At 37.0% G+C, this 16,373-nt stretch overlaps 1 protein-coding gene across 1 annotated transcript in view; it reads right to left on the bottom strand.

Moving 5' to 3' along the window:
• The window catches only part of LOC118846792 (60S ribosomal protein L12-like), a 126,403-nt gene extending 110,720 nt beyond the window's left edge, over positions 1-15,683 (bottom strand). The window contains exon 1 of the mRNA XM_036755517.1: positions 15,626-15,683. Within this exon, the coding sequence (XP_036611412.1) occupies positions 15,626-15,683 (58 nt within the window). The remainder of the gene's footprint in view (positions 1-15,625) is intronic.
• Positions 15,684-16,373: the final 690 nt, after the last annotated feature.

Here is a 16,373-nt window from a genome sequence, read left to right as displayed (position 1 = left end):
CTGATCTTCAACCCTCTCAGTATTGGAATTAATATCAAGTCTGCACTAAATCTGAAGACCAATTGGAGGAAATTTATCTTTTAAAAAAGAAGTCAATTTTGAATAAAGGAGAGCCAATCCAGTTAACAAAATATTTTCCCCCTCAATCATATCATATGGATAGCTGCTATACAGTTTCTTAAAACCTATTGATTTGGCAGTGGCTGAGTGATTGAGAAAAAAGTTATTATGCCTCATAGTCCAAATATGTAGACCTCAATGAGAGGTTAATTTATACTGAACAATATTTGTCAAGAATAATAATACAGGTAGTTTCCAAATAAAGGCAGGAGAGAGATTTGTAAAAAAATAAATATTTGTATTTGTATTGTATAGGACTAAGAAGTTTTATTTATTAGGCAATAGGGTACCATTTTGAACAGATGAGTAACTGGCTCAAATGTGTGCACAAGAAAAATTAACTTGAGAACAATGTGAAGAATAAAAGAAGAAATGGAGTGAGACCAATTAGGGTGATGAAGTATTACTCTGACTGTAGGGGTTAAAATAAGGGGAACCAAGACTGGGATTCTGGCAATGCAAAACAGAATGGAAGGAATGGATTGGAGACACATCTTAGGAGAACAACATACAGCACTAAGCAATTACTTAAAGAAGAAGTGAAAAAGAAAACAAAGAGGTTACAATTGTGTGTAGTTGACAAAAGAGTTGTTTCAGTGGTCAGGAGAAATTGCCTTTAAAGAACAAATTAGTTCAGCTTGGGAACATGTCAAATTTGAGATGATGCTAGGACATCCTGGTGGTGATAGGGAATAGGTAATTGGAAATAGGAGAGAAGAATGAGAGAGATTGGAGATAAAAATAAGAAATATTTCATTAATTTGTGCATATTTAATCCCAAGATTTATAAAAATGTTCTCACTTTATGATGCAGTTAAATCATACTCACATATTGATATTCTAGCAAAACATAAAACACAGGGAATATTTATGCTTATTGTCATATAATTATATAAATATATTCCTTTGTAATGAGTGAGTCAAGTTTACTAATCAGTTTGAATGTAAATAGTTGGTAAGGTTTTGATAAATAACCAAAGTCATTTTTAACATTATATCCAGAAGCCTTCTTAGCTATTCAATAGTCATAATTCTTAAGAGAATAGACCAAGTATTTAAGGTAGCCTTTAATGTGACTGAATCTATAAATGAACTTTAGGAAGTCCAGCAACTAAATATTTTGCCTTCAAATAGAAAAGAACTATCTATATGACCTTGAGCAAGTTACTTAATTTCTGTGGTCATCGGTTTCTTCATAACTAAATGTGCATAGTTGAATTAGACGATATCTAAAGTCACTTCTTACACTAAAACTTTATAACTGTGAATTGTCTTCTGCTATATTTTCTGCTATGCATTTTTTATTCTGTCATTCTCATTCACCACTAATGCATTAGTCATTTCAATAATCATTTATTAGCTTCCTACTCTGTTGCCAGGCATTGTGCTAAGTCCAAGAGATATAAAAAAGGGAGAAAAAAATTGTCCAATCCTCAAGGAATTCACAGTCAAGAGAAGGGGAGGAAAAAAAAACTATATCTAATCAAGACATATGCAAGATAAATTGGAGATAATCCAAGAGGGGAGGAAACCAGCATTAAGGGGAATTAGGAAAAGTATCTTGGAGAAGGTGAGATTTTAGCTGGGACCTGAAGAAGTGAGGGAAACCAGAGGGCAGAGATAATGAAGGAGAAAATTCCAGGAATGAGGGGCATCCAGTGAATATTCCTGAAGTCAGAAGATATGGTTCTAAGAAAAAAAAAAGACCAGTGTAGTAGTGGAGGGGAGTAACGTATAAGAATCCTGGAGTTTATATTTGATCCTAGAGATGATAGGGAGCAACTGAATTTTATTGAATCAAGTTTTGTCATGGCCAGAGCAGGACTTTAAGAAGATGAATTTGACAGAGTGGAAAATGGATTAGAGTAAGGAGTGAACTATGGCAAGAAGTGTATTGCAATAGTCCAGATGTGAGCTGATGAGGGCCTAAAGCAGGGTGGTGATAGAGGAGAAAAGAGGGTGTATACAAGAAATACAATGAAGTCTATGGGACTTGGTAATTGAATGTAGAAGGTAAAAGAGAATAAGAAGCTGCAGTATGCTCTTAATTTTAAATTTATCTTATGATTAGCATGGATAACTTGCAAGTCTTAATTTTTTTCTTCATGTTTTATTATTTAATATTTTTAGTTTTCAACATTGATGTTCACAAGATTTTGAGATACAAATTTTCTCTACATTTCTACCCTCCCCGCCCCCCACTCCAAGATGGCATATATTCTGATTGCTCCGTTCCCCAGTCAGCTCTCCCTTCTGTCACCACACTGCCTGCCAATCCCCTTTCCCCTTACTCACTTGTAGGGCAAGATAGATTTCTATACCCCATTGCCTGTATATCTTATTTCCCAGTTGCATGCAAAAACAACTCTTTTTTTGAGCAACTGCTTTTAGAACTTTGAGTTCCAAATTTTCTCCCTTCTTCCCTCCCCACACACCCTCCCTAAGAAGGCAAGCAATTCAACATAGGCCACACATGTATCAACATGAGAAATACTTCCACAATAATCATGTTGTGAAAGACTAACTATATTTCCCTCCATCCTATCCTGTCCCCCATTATTCAATTTTCTCCCTTGACCCTGTCCCTTTTCAAAAGTTTGCTTTTGATTACCTCCTCCCCTGATTTACCCTCCCTTCTATCATTCCCTCTCTCTTGTCTCCTTCCCCCTGCTTTCCTGTGGGGTAGGATACCCAATTGAGTTTGTATGGTTACTCCCTCCTCAAGTCAAATCTGATGAGAGCAAGATTCACTCATTCCTCTGACCTGCCCCCTCTTCCCTTCCAACAGAAGTGCTTTTTCTTGCCACTTCTACGTGAGATAATTTACCCCATTCTATCTGTCCATTTCTTCCTCTCTCAATATATTCCTTTCTCACCCCTTAATTTGATTTTATTTTTCAGATATCATCTCTTCATATTCAACTGACCCTGTGCCCTCTGTCTATATATATGTATATCCCATTCAACTACCGTAATTCATGAGAAAGGTCTCATGAATTACACACATCATCTTTCCTTGTAGGAATGTAAACATTACAGTTCAACTTTAGTAAGTCTCTTATGAATTTTCTTTCTTGTTTACCTTTTCATGATTCTCTTGATTCCTGTATTTGAAAGTCAAATTTTCTATTAAGCTCTGGTCTTTTCATCAAGAAAGCTTGAAAGTCCTCTATTTTTTTGAAAATCCGTATTTTGCCTCGGAACATGATACTCAATTTTGCTGGGTAGGTGATTCCTGGTTTTAAGCCTAGCTCCATTGACCTCTGGAATATCATATTCCAAGCCCTTTGATTCCTTAATGTAGAAGCTGCTAGATCTTGTGTTATCCTGATTGTGTTTCCACAATACTCAAATTGTTTCTTTCTGGCTGCTTGTAGTATTTTCCCCTTGATCTGAGAGGTCTGGAATTTGGTGACAATATTCCTAGGAGCTTGCTTTTTGGGATCTTTTTCAAGAGGCAATCAGTGGATTCTTTCAATTTCTATTTTACCCTCTGGTTCCAGAATTATAAGGGCAGTTTTCCTTGATAATTTCTTTAAAAATGATGTTTAGGCTCTTTTTTGAATCATGGTTTTCAGGTAGTCCAATAATTTTTAAATTATGTCTCCTGGATCTATTCTCCAGGTCAGTGGTTTTTCCAATGAGATATTTCACATTGTCTTCCATTTTTTCATTCTTTTGGTTCTGTTTTATAATTTCTTGATTTCTTATAAAATCACTAGCCTACACTTGCTCCAATATAATTTTTAAGGTGATATTTTCTTCAGTGGTCTTTTGGATGTCCTTTTTCATTTGGGTAATTCTGCCTGTCAAGTCATTCTTCTCCTCATTGGCTTTTTGGAGCTCTTTTGCTATTTGGTTTAGTCTATTTTTTAAGGTGTAATTTTCTTCAGTATTTTTGGGTCTCCTTTAGCAAGTCATCGACTAGTTTTTCATGATTTTCTTGCATAACTCTCATTTCTCTTCCCAGTTTCTCCTCTACTTCTCTTACTTGCTTTTCCAAATCCTTTTTGAGCTCTTCCATGACCTGAGAGCAATTCGTATTTTTCTTGGAGCCTTTTGATGTAGGCTCTATGACTTTGTTGACTTCTTCTGACTATGTGTTTTGATATTCTTTGTCACCAAAAAAAGATTATGTAGTCTGAGTCTGAGTCTGAGTCATTTTGTGCTGCCTGGTCATATTCCCAGACAACTAATTGACCTTTGAGCTTTTTGTCAGGGTGTGACTGCTTGTAGAGTAGAGAGTACTTTGTCCCAAGCTTTAAATGCAACACTACTGTTTTCAGAGGTACTTCTACTCCACCTTCACCACAAGCTCTGCCACAGGAATGCTCCTCCTCCCCCAAGAACTGCCAACCAGGGTTGAGACCCAGATCCAAGCATGGCAAAGCAAGTGTACTCTGCCTCGCACCAGCAAAGTACTCTCTGCACTCCTGCTCTCATCTGCCTCTTGATTCCTCCCACTCTGTGCCAGGGACCCCTGAAGCAGCTCTGGAAGCAGCTGCAGGAGCTTTCTGCTGCTGCTACTGCTGCCACCGTGCCACCTCAGTCACCTCCATGCCTGGGGCCAGACTGCACTCACTCCAGTCTAGCAGTTTTCCCAGTAACCTGCTCCATGGTCTTTGGCATTTGTGGGTTGAGAAGCCTGGTGACTTCCACAGCTCAGCGATTCATGGCCCCAATTCCTGCTCCACCCTACTCCTGGTCTGCTTGGTCCTGGCAAGGCCCATACAGGGCTGCACTCTGCTCCCAGCACAATGTGTTAGACTCTTCCCAGTGACCATGAAGGCTGTCCTATCTTCCCTCTGCTATTTTGTGGGTTCCACAGTTTGACAATTTCTACAGAGCCATTTTTATAGGTGTTGGAGGGACCTGGAGGAGAGTTTAAGTGAGTCCCTGCTTTCCAGGCACCTTCTTGGCTCTGCCACTCCTGCATACCTTAAATCTGAATATTATGAAATAAAGACAGCTGTTGGTAAATAATGAGAGAGAATAAACTTTTAAAAAGAAAGTTCAATAGTGATGCCTGTTAATGAATCACAGTTCTGGTCAATTTATAAACAATCTGATGCCATTTAACTTTTTATTAAACAAGTCAGGATTTCATAATCACCTGTTTTTCTCATCCTACTACACTGTATTGTAGCATGCAACGTGTCCTTTGCTTTCCATATCCATTCTTTTTTTTCCCTGCTCCCTCATAGGAATTTTGCTCATCTGTTCATTTGAAACTTCTTTGGTTATTAATTCTCTGATAGCATCCTATATAATTCCAGAGGCACATCTCTTCCTTTTTTCAATAAGTTGGTATGAACGTTCCATCTCCCAATTTCCTATCTTACATCGCATGTAAAATCTCCAAGTACAAATATAAAAAAAATACATTCACAGAATCAACGCTTTTCATGATAGCCATGAGAAATATATAACCTACTGCAATGCAGTTATAGGTAGGCATACCAATCCTTATTCCAGGACACTCATAAAACTATAAGATCTCCTCTTTCTTTATTGTCCCTTTGTGCTTGAACCATTAAAAAAAGTAACTTTAAAGTGTTCCATAAGAGTGAAGGTTTCAACATTATGACTTTGCTTCTTTTTTATATATTTTCATAATTTGTCCCTGATGCTCCATTGCTATCATAACATTTGGGAAGATTTGTGTCAACACTTCCACATATTAAATTTGCATCTTGTGTGCAAAATAAAATTATATTTTTAAGGAAATAAATGAAGTTTATCTGATAATGTTTTTTTTTCTTATTGAAAAAAATGGGTTTGAATTATAGAATCATGAAACTAAAAGAGATAATCCTAGACATTCTAGTTTGTTACTTACTAGTTGTATGGCAATGGACAAGTCACTTAGTCACTACATACACCAATTTCATTGTCTGTAAAATGGGGATAATAATTGCACATGCCTTGATGCTTTGCAAACTTTAAAGTACCATGTAGTTTGTTGTTGTTGTTATTAATACCATGCTTCAAGATTTAGCTTGCCTATATTAATAGTTATATATTTATTCTACTTTTTAAAACTTCAAAAATAATAAAAGTGCATTTTTTTGTGTGAAGTCTTTTTCCATACCTATCCATCCTGCTGTTTAACTTTGTTTCTTCTTCATTTGATAGTGAACTGAAAACAATTTAAATCTACATTTTACATATTGGAATTTTCCATATATTTGAGTAGGAGTAGTAAGAGATTTCAAATTTTGATCATTTCTGTCTAAATTTGTCTCTGTTAATTCTGATCATTCCTTGATATTCCAAATTATAAATTATCTTCATTGTGGATTTAATTTTCTACTTATTGTTCATATCTCTTTCAAATTATGAATCCCAGAATGTGGTAAAAGTAAAGTGATTGAATGCAAAGGAATTTTATTTAAAAACTGCATCTTAGTGTGAAACTGTATGGAAGAAAATAGGAAGAAGGCAAATAAAATCACCTTCCTGACTTTGTGATATTATTTATCACTTTTATATTAAACAATAGGAAGAAAGAATAATGGATATTCATTCTTTTCTTCAATAGTCATTTGCTGTACATCTACTGCACGGTAAGATACTACTCCAAAATGTAGGCAATGCAAATTACACCTGACCTTCATATTTGGCTTTATGGTTTACAAAAAATTCTAAGGTATACAAAATATTTATAACTCTTTTTGAGATGACAATTGGAATTCAAAGTGTGTCCATATATTGGGAAATGGCTGAACAAGTTATGGCATATAAATATGATGGAATACTATTTTGATGTAAGAATTGATAAAAGGGATAATTTCAGAGAGACCTGAGGATATTTATATGAACCTATATAGAGTGAAGTGACCAGAACTGAGGGAACAACTTATACAATAACAACATTGTAAAGGCAAACAACAAACAGCTTCAAAAGACTTAGGAACTCTGATAAGCTCAATGATCACGTGTGATTCTGGACTAATGATGAAATATGCTACTCACCTCCTGATGTGAGTCAGCAAGCAGAATGAGATGTATAAAGAGGCAGATAGATGTGTATGCATATATAAGATATATATGTATGTGTATGTATGTATGTGTGCATATATTTCTTTTTGACATGGCCAATGAGGAAATTTGTTTTGTTCGACTATGGATGTTTGTGATAGAGTTTTTATTTTAATTTTATTTTCTACTCATTTGAGGGTAGGATGAGGTGGGATGGAGAGAGGGCAAATTTTTGCTACTTGAAAAAACAAAATTCAATATATTATTTTTAAGAGCCCAAGAAATGACAGCTTGCATTAGTAGAGGAAATTTCCTCACCTCACCTGGGAGTTCCTTATACAAATAAAATCATCAGCTCATTCCCTATTCCCTTTATTCAATACAATTTGAATAGGGAGGGAGCATTAAATACTCAGAGATTTAGGAAAACTGTATCCAAGTATGTAGCACATTAACTGATCCTTGGAAAAATCAGGGATTTAAAGTGTTGGAGATGAGAAAGGATATACCCCAATCATGGGAGTCAGCAGATGCTGGCACAATGATCTTACTTATACATCAATTAGATTATGTCACTCCTCTTCTGAAACTCTTCACTGCCTCCCTAGTACAAAAGCTTTTGTTGGCATTAAGGATGTGTGACAATATGGAGTTACACTGCCTTCCCAAACTTATCTTATATTACTTTCCTCTACAAATTCTATATTCCAGTCAAACTGGACTGTCCCTTAATCATGCTTTCTGTGCTAACACCTCTGTGCCTTGTTCATCAAATTCCTTAGGCCGATAATGTCTTTTTTTATTAGAATCGCAGATTTTGAGAGTGAGAAAGGACTTTTATTTCATTTATTTCAACCCATAAGAGAAAGAAATCCTCACCTTAAACTATCTTGATAAGCGGTTATCTAGTTTCTGCTTGGAGATCTCTAAGGAAAGAAAGGCCCCTACCACCTAAGAAAACTGGGTTCACTTTTGGACAGCTCTGATGGTGGAAAAAGTTGTTTTTTTTGTTTGTTTTTTTGTCCACCCCCCCCCAAAAAAAAACATCTAAATCTGCCTCTTTCCAGCTACTACATTTTACTCCTGGTTCTGCCTTCTGGGGCTAAGCAGAACCAGTCTATTTCCTATTCTCCATAATATAGCCTCCTAACACTTTAAACTGAGTAATCATGTTCTCCCCCTCTTTTTTTTCTTTACAGGCTTAAGATTCCTAGTTGTTTCTACTGAATCTAAGATGTGATTATCCCAGGTGTCCTTCTCTGAATTAGCTTATCTCTACCTTAATACCCTCCTTAAACTGTGAATTTAACTGTCTTCCAGACAGGTTCTGACCAGGGAAGAGAAGGGCTATAACCTCCTTATTCTTAAAAACAAAAAACAAAAACAAAAAATTATGCTTCTCTTAATCAGACCAAGTTTGTGTAAACTTAGTGAACTGACACATTACAATGCTGACTACTAATTTTCCTGTAGTCTATTAAAAACCCCTAGATCTTTTTTTTTCTCTGATAAACTGCCATCCTCCTATACCTGTGCAGCTGATATTTTGAAACCAATCGTAAGATTTTACATTTATCCCTACTGAATTTCTATTAACTTGATGAATTGCTGACCATTTTCAAAATCCATGTGAAATTCTCCTTCACCTATGAAAGCTCCCCTATAATTATCTTCCCATTTACACCTCATATACCATTTTATTTTTCAGCTTTCTAGTGCATTTCTTATGTAATAGGATATATTACTATTATCTGTCTTCTTTTCTTATCCCCTTACCAGAATGGGATAAGGGGAATTTCTGAGGGAAGGGATTCTGCCTTTGCCTTTCAATTATTTATTTATTTATTTTAGTTAATAAAAACAAAACAAAACAAATAAACCTGAATGAATTTGGAATCAATGTTACATAGATACTGTTATTTACCTAGGTAGATTGACCAAATATCTAAGCCTAAAAGAAACATAATTTGGAGGCTTCGTATATGATAAAATGAAATTAATGATTGAAGGTAAAAAGAAATCTATAGGTTAAATGATTTAATTTTGTAAACTGAAAAACTTATGTCTTCATTCTTTAATTTTGATTTAGTGCTATTTCTATGGAAAATCAAAATTAAAATAACGCTCTCAAATTTATTTCTTTGTAGTTTGTAATGCTGCTTTCTGATCATTCCAACTCCTCTCTCTTCCTTCCAATCTGAAGGCTACTGACTAAAGCTTAAGATCTGAATTATGTCACTTTCCAATCCCTATTGTGATAAACAAATGTTTTATTCATTTAGGCCTTCTTTCTCTGAGAAGCTACCGTAAAGAGCTCCAAGGAGCAAAAATAGAATTAAATATACTGTTGAAAAGGACATATATTTCATTTGTTCTCACAGGAATAGGATGGCATTTTCTAAAAGTCAATGGATTCAACATATTAACCTTAATTAAAGATAACATAATATTTAGTGATGGTAATAAAATACTGTTATTTGAAAATTAGCACATAAAATAAACTCTAAGAGCAATGTACAGTACAATTCATGCTATTCTGTGCTATAAAAATATAGCTGATGATGATTTTACTGGGTTAATCATGCAGTCATAAGATCAGAAGTTGAGAGAATATTGAGAAGACCAAGTTAATGGAATGCATTTTATCAGAAGATTTTAAAAATAGAAATATTCTTCAAACACATGTAAGACAAGATTCTTTCTCCAAGCTAGGGGTTATATTTGGACAAAGAAATTAAGACATAAAAATATATACTTTATTTAATTTATTAATCGTATTCCTGTGAAAGGCAAAGGAAAGTTTGAATCAGAAGGTTTATATTCAGGCTCAAAAGGAAGAATGGGAATTAATCTGCTTTCCTTCCTTCAGTAGGTGCATAATAAATGTTTAATAAATTTATCAATGAAATCTACTTTAAAAACATAAATTAAGAGCCTATTATATGCACAATACAATACTAGATACTGAAGAAGATAAAACATTTAAAGAAGTCGGTACCTACCCTCATGAAGCTCCCTTACGATACATTACAGTGGCTGATAATTCCTTATGATTGAGGTGAAAGAAATCACAAAAATATCAGAAGATGAAGAGACATCAGGAAATATCTAGTTCAACCCACAACTGAGGAGAAATCACCCCTACCTCCTACAAGAGAAGTTGTCATTCAGTCTCTGATTCAAGACGTTCACTGAGGGAAGAACTCTCACTTGGAGGTAGTACCATCCAGTTCTGAAGTGCCTTAATTCAGGGAAAGTTTTTACATTAGACATAAAATTTGCCCCTTTCAAACCTTTTCCTTTAGTTCTGTTTTCTGGGGCCAAGGGGAACCAGTATTTTCCCTGTTCAATGTGAAAGGCCTTCAATTTCACACTATTCTGTTGAATGGTAAATAATTATCATACAGAATAAGTTTTTAAAAATCATGTCTTTACACTGGATTTCATGTTTAACAAGAACTCTGAACTGCTCCACTAAGGTAGTTTAAAGCCTTGAAAGCTCAGCAGCCTGTCACTATGGTCCAAATGGCAATTAAAAAAAATTAGTATTCTGGGGGCGGAGCCAAGATGGCAGCTGGAAAGCAGGGACTTGCGTGAGCTCCCCACCAGGTACCTCCAAAAACCTATAAAAAATGGCTGTGAACAAATTCTAGAACTGCAGAACCCACAAAATAGCAGAGGGAAGCAGGGCTCCAGCCCAGGAAAGCCTGGATGGTCTCTGGGTGAGGTCTACTGAGCATGGAGCTGGGAGCAGAGGGGAGCAGAGCCCAGCATGGGTGGCAGCAGGACCAACCAGACCAGGAGCCAGGCAGAACAAACCCTAGCACCCTGAATCACTGAGCTGTGGCAGTTACCAGACTTCTCAACCCACAAAAACCAAAGACAACAGAGAAGGTTAGTGGGAAAAGCTTCAAGGACAGAGTGAAAGGAGTTCGTGGCTCGGCCACCACCCCAGGGGCAGCAGAGGTGGTGCAGCTACAGAACTACAGCTACAGTTGCTTCTGGCCCCAGGCCCACCTGGTGGGAGGAATTAAGTGATGGATCAGAGCAGAAGTGCAGAGCCTGCTTAAGATCTAAGTCAGGTCCAGGTTGGTGGTTCTTGGGGGAGAAGAAGTGCTGGTGTGGCAGAGCTGACAGTATAGAAATAGCCCTGAAAACAACAGTGCATCCCCTCAAGCTTGGAACAAAATACTCTTTACTCTACAAGCAGTCATACCCTGACAAAAAACTCAAGGGTCAAGTAAGTTGGCTGGGAATATGGCCAGGCAGCGAAAATGGACTCAGATTCAATCTCAGACTTTGGAATCTTTCTTTAGTGACAAAGAAGACCAAAACATATAGTCAGAATAAATCAACAAAATCAAAAAGCCTACATCAAAAGCCTCCAAGAAAAACATGAACTAGTCTCAGGCCATGGAAAAGTTCAAAAAGGATTTGGAAAAGAAATTTAGAGAAGTAGAGGAAAAATTGGGAAGAGAAATGAGAATGATGCGAGAAAACCATGAAAAACAAGTCAATGACTTGCTAAAGGAGACCCAAAAAAATACTCAAAAAAATACTGAAGTAAACAAAACCTTAAGAAATAGACTAACTCGGCTCGGCGGAGCCAAGATGACAGCGGGAAAGCAGGGGCTAGCATAAGCTCCCTGCCAAGTCCCTCCAAAAACCTATAAAAAATGGCTCTGAACCAATTCTAGAACTGCAGAACACACAAAACAGCAGAGGGAAGCAGGGCTCCAGCCCAGGACAGCCTGAATGGTATCTGGGTGAGGTCTATCCTGCATAGAGCTAAGAGCAGAGCACAGCGGAGCAGAGCAGAGCCCAGCATGAGCGGCGCAGACCAACCAGACCAGGAGCCAGGCGGAGCATGCCCTAGCACCATGAATCAGTGAACTGCAGCAGTTACCAGACTTCTCAACCCACAAACACCAAAGACAACAGAGAAGGTTAGTGGGAAAAGCTGCGGGAGGGGAAGGAGTTCACAGTTTGGCTACCGTCCCGGGGACAGCAGAGGTGGGACTAAAGCTGCAGTTGCTTCTGTCCCCAGGGCCACCTAGTGGGAGGAATTAAGTGGCAGATCAGAGCAGGAGTGCACAGCCTGCTGAAGATCTAAGTCCAGTCCGGGTTGGGAGTTCTTGGGGAAGGAAGAGTGCTGGTGTGGCAGAGCTGGAACAACCCCCCCCCCCCCCCAAGCGTGGAACATAGAACTCTTTAGTCTACAAGCAGTCATACCCCACTGAAAAACCCAAGGGTCAAGTTAGTTGGCTGGGAACATGGCTAGACAGCAAAAACGCACCCAGATTCAGTCTCAGACTTTGGATTCTTTCTTTGGTGACAAAGAAGATCAAATCATACAGATAGAAGAAGTTAACAAAGTCAAAGAGCCTACAACATTCAAGAAAAATACGAACTGGTCCCAGGCCATGGAAGAGCTCAAAAAGGACTTGGAAAAGCAAGTTAGAGAAGTAGAGGAAAAATTGGGAAGAGAAATGAGAATGATGCGAGAAAACCATGAAAAACAAGTCAATGACTTGATAAAGGAGACCCAGAAAAATACTGAAAAATACACTGAAGAAAACACCACCTTAAAAAATAGATTAACTCAAATGGCAAAAGAGCTCCAAAAAGCCAATGAGGAGAAGAATGCCTTGAAAGGCAGAATTAGCCAAATGGAAAAGAAGGTACAAAAGACAGCTGAAGAAAATACTACCTTTAAAATAGTGACTTTATGAGAAATCAAAACATTATAAAACAGAACCAAAGGAATGAAAAAGTGGAAGACAATGTGAAACATCTCATTGGAAAAGCTACTGACCTGGAAAATAGATCCAGGAGAGATAATTTAAAAATTACTGGACTACCTGAAAACCATGATCAAAAAAAGAGCCTAGATATCATCTTTCAAGAAACTATCAAGGAGAACTGCCCTGATATTCTAGAAGCAGAGGATAAAATAGAAATTGAAAGAATCCACAGATTGCCTGCTGAACAAGATCCCAAAAAGAAAACTCCTAGAAATATTGTTGCCAAATTCCAGAGCTCCCAGATCAAGGAGAAAATACTGCAAGCAGCCAGAAAGAAAAAAAAATGAGTATTTTGGTAACACAATCAGAATAGTACAAGATCTAGCAGCTGCTACCTTAAGGGATCAAAGGGCTTGGAATATGGAGGTCAAAGGAGCTAGGATGAAAACCAAGAATCACCTACCCAGAAAAACTGAGTATCATGCTCCAAGGCAAAATATGGATTTTCAATAAAATAGAGGACTTTCAAGCTTTCTCAGTGGAAAGACAAGAGCTGAATAGAAAATCTGACTTTCAAACACAAGAATCAAGAGAAGCATGAAAAGGTAAAAAAGAAAGAGAAGTCACAAGGGACTTACTAAAGTTGAACTGTTTTGTTTACATTGCTACATGGAAAGATGATGTGTATGATTCATAAGACCTCAGTATTAGGGTAGCCGAAGGGAATATATACATGTTTGTGTGTATGTATATATGTATGTGTGTGTGTATGTATGTATATATACATATATAGACAGAGGGCACAGAGTGAGTTGAATATGAAGGGATGATATCCAAAAGAAATGAAATCAAATTAAGAAACAAGAGAGGAATATATTGAGAGAGAGAGAAACAGAGAGATAGAATGGGGTAAATTATCTTACATAAAAGTGGCAAGAAAAAGCAGTTCTATAGGAAAGGAAGAGGGGGCAGGTGAAGGGGAATGAGTGAATCCTGCTCTCTTCAGTTTTGACCTGAGGAGTGAATACCATACACACTCAATTGGGTATCTTTCCCCACAGGAAAGAAGGAGGAAGATAAAAAAGGGAGGATGATAGAAGGAAGGCAGATAGGGGGAGGAGGTAATCAAAAACACACACCTTTGAAAAGGGACAGAGTCAAGGCAGAAAATTCAGTAAAGGGGGATAGTGTAGGAAGGAGCAAAATATAGTCAGTCTTTCATAGCATGAGTATTGTGGAAGGGTTTTACATAATGATACACATGTGGCCTACGTTGAACTGCTTGCCTTCTTAGGGAGGGTGGGTGGGGAGGGAAGAGGGGAGAGAACTTGGAACTCAAAGTTTTAAAAACAGATGTTCAAAAACAAAAAAGAAGTTTTTGCACGCAACTAGGAAATAAGATACACAGGCAATTGGGCATGGAAATTTATCTTGCCCTACAAGAAAGTAAGGGAAAAGGGGATGGGAGGGTAGTGGGGTGACAGAAGGGAGGGCTGACTAGGGAATGGGGCAACCAGAATATATTCCATCTTGGAGTGGGGGGAGGGTAGAAATGGGGAGAAAATTCATAATTCAAACTCTTGCGAAAATCAAAGCTGAAAACTAAATATATTAAATAAATCAAACAAAAAAGAATACTCACAACAAAAAAATAGTATTTTATTTTTCCTCAGTTACATGTAAATAATTTTTTAAGATTTGTTTTTAAAACTATGAGTTCCAGATTTTCTCCCTTCCTCCCTCCCCACCTCACCCCCATCACTGAGGAAGTAAGTAATTTTATATAGGTTGCAGATATGGGTAGTCATGCAAAACATTTCCATAATTCATGTTGTGAAAGAAAACACAAACCAAAAAAAAACCCTCAAGAAAAATTAAGAAAGTTTAAAAAAAGCATGCTTCAATCTTTATTCAGACACCATCAGTTCTTTTTCTAGGGATTGATAGCTTTTTACATCATAAGTCCTTCAGAGTTGTCTTAGATCATTGTATTATTGAGAACAGCTACGTCACTCAGAACAAATCATCTCAGAATAGTGCTTTTACTTTGTACACTGTGCAGTTCACTTTGCATCATGTCATGTAAGTCTTTCCAGGTTTTTCTGAGAGTATCCTGCTCATCATTGCAAATACTACAAGAGTATTCCATCATAATCATATACAACTTGGTCAGCGATTCCCCAATTGATGGTCATCCCCTCAATTTCTAATTCCCTACACCCACAAAAGAGCTGCTCCCTCCATTCTACTTTTCCCTTTCTCCCAGTACACTCCTCTCACCCCTTAATTTTATTTTTTAGATAGCATCCCTTTATAATCAACTCACACCTGTGACCTGTCTATATATACTCCTTCTATCTGCCCTTATAATGAGAAACTTCTTATGAGTTACAGGTATCATCTTCCCATGTAGGAAGGTAAACAGTTTAATCTTATTAGGTCCCTTATGATTTCCCTTTCCTGTTTACCTTTCTATGCTTCTCTTGAGTCTTGTATTTGGAAATCTAATTTTCTATTCAGCTCTGGTCTTTTCATCAAGAGTGCTTGAAAGTCCTTTATTCCTTTGAATTTCCATTTTTTTTCTCCTAAAGGATTATACTCAGTTTTGCTGGGTAGGTGATTCTTGGTTGTAATCTTAACTCTTTTGTGCTTTCTGGCTGCTTGCAAGATTTTCTCCTTGATCTGGGAGGTCTGGAATTTGGCTATAATATTCTTGGGAGTTTGAATTTTGGGATCTTTTTCAGGAGGTGATTGATAGATTCCTTCAATTTTGATTTTACCTTCTGCTTCTAGAACAGGGCTGTCCAAAATATGGCCAGCGGTCCGCATGCAGCCCATAGTGCTATTTTTGTGGCCTGCCCGTGGGTTTTAATTGTCACAAGTGAAAAAATAAAATAATTTCCATGGAATGTGTATTAGATTTTTTAATTCCATCACTAGTAAATAACCTCATTGTTTTTAATTTTCTTTGGTGTTTTTAAGCAGTATTAGGGATGGAACATATGGCACAGAATTTTCAATCTGTGGGATGCATTCATCTGTGCAATGCAGACTAGTCTGTATGCACCTACCTTTACACTGTTGGGTTGTAACTTTGTTGTTTTGTGTTTGCTTTCATGCTTCATGCCTTTGCCTGTCATATTGATGATGCACATTCCCCTACTCTCTATTAGTGTACTGTATTTTTTTATTCTGGGTGCAGCTCTTAAATAATTATTTTATTTTAATGCAGCCCTAAGATAACCTAAGGTTGGACAACCCTGCTCTAGAATATAGGGCAGTTTTTCTTGATAATTTCTTGAAAGATGATATCTAAGCTATTTTTTTGAACATGGATTTCAACTAGTCCAATTGAATTATCTCTCTTGGATCTATTTTCCAGGCCAGTTGTATTTCCAATGAGATATTTCACATTTTCTTCTATTTTTTCCATTCTTTTGGTTTTGTTTTATTATTTCTTGATTTCTCATAAAGTCGTTAGCTTCTATTTGGTCCATTCTAGTTTTTAAGGAGTTATTTTCTTCAGTG

Source organism: Trichosurus vulpecula, chromosome 4, assembly GCF_011100635.1.
Source record: "Trichosurus vulpecula isolate mTriVul1 chromosome 4, mTriVul1.pri, whole genome shotgun sequence".
Classification (NCBI taxonomy): Eukaryota; Metazoa; Chordata; class Mammalia; order Diprotodontia; family Phalangeridae; genus Trichosurus; species Trichosurus vulpecula.
Note: the sequence above shows the minus strand (reverse complement) of the source record. Positions and strands in the feature narration are given on the sequence as shown.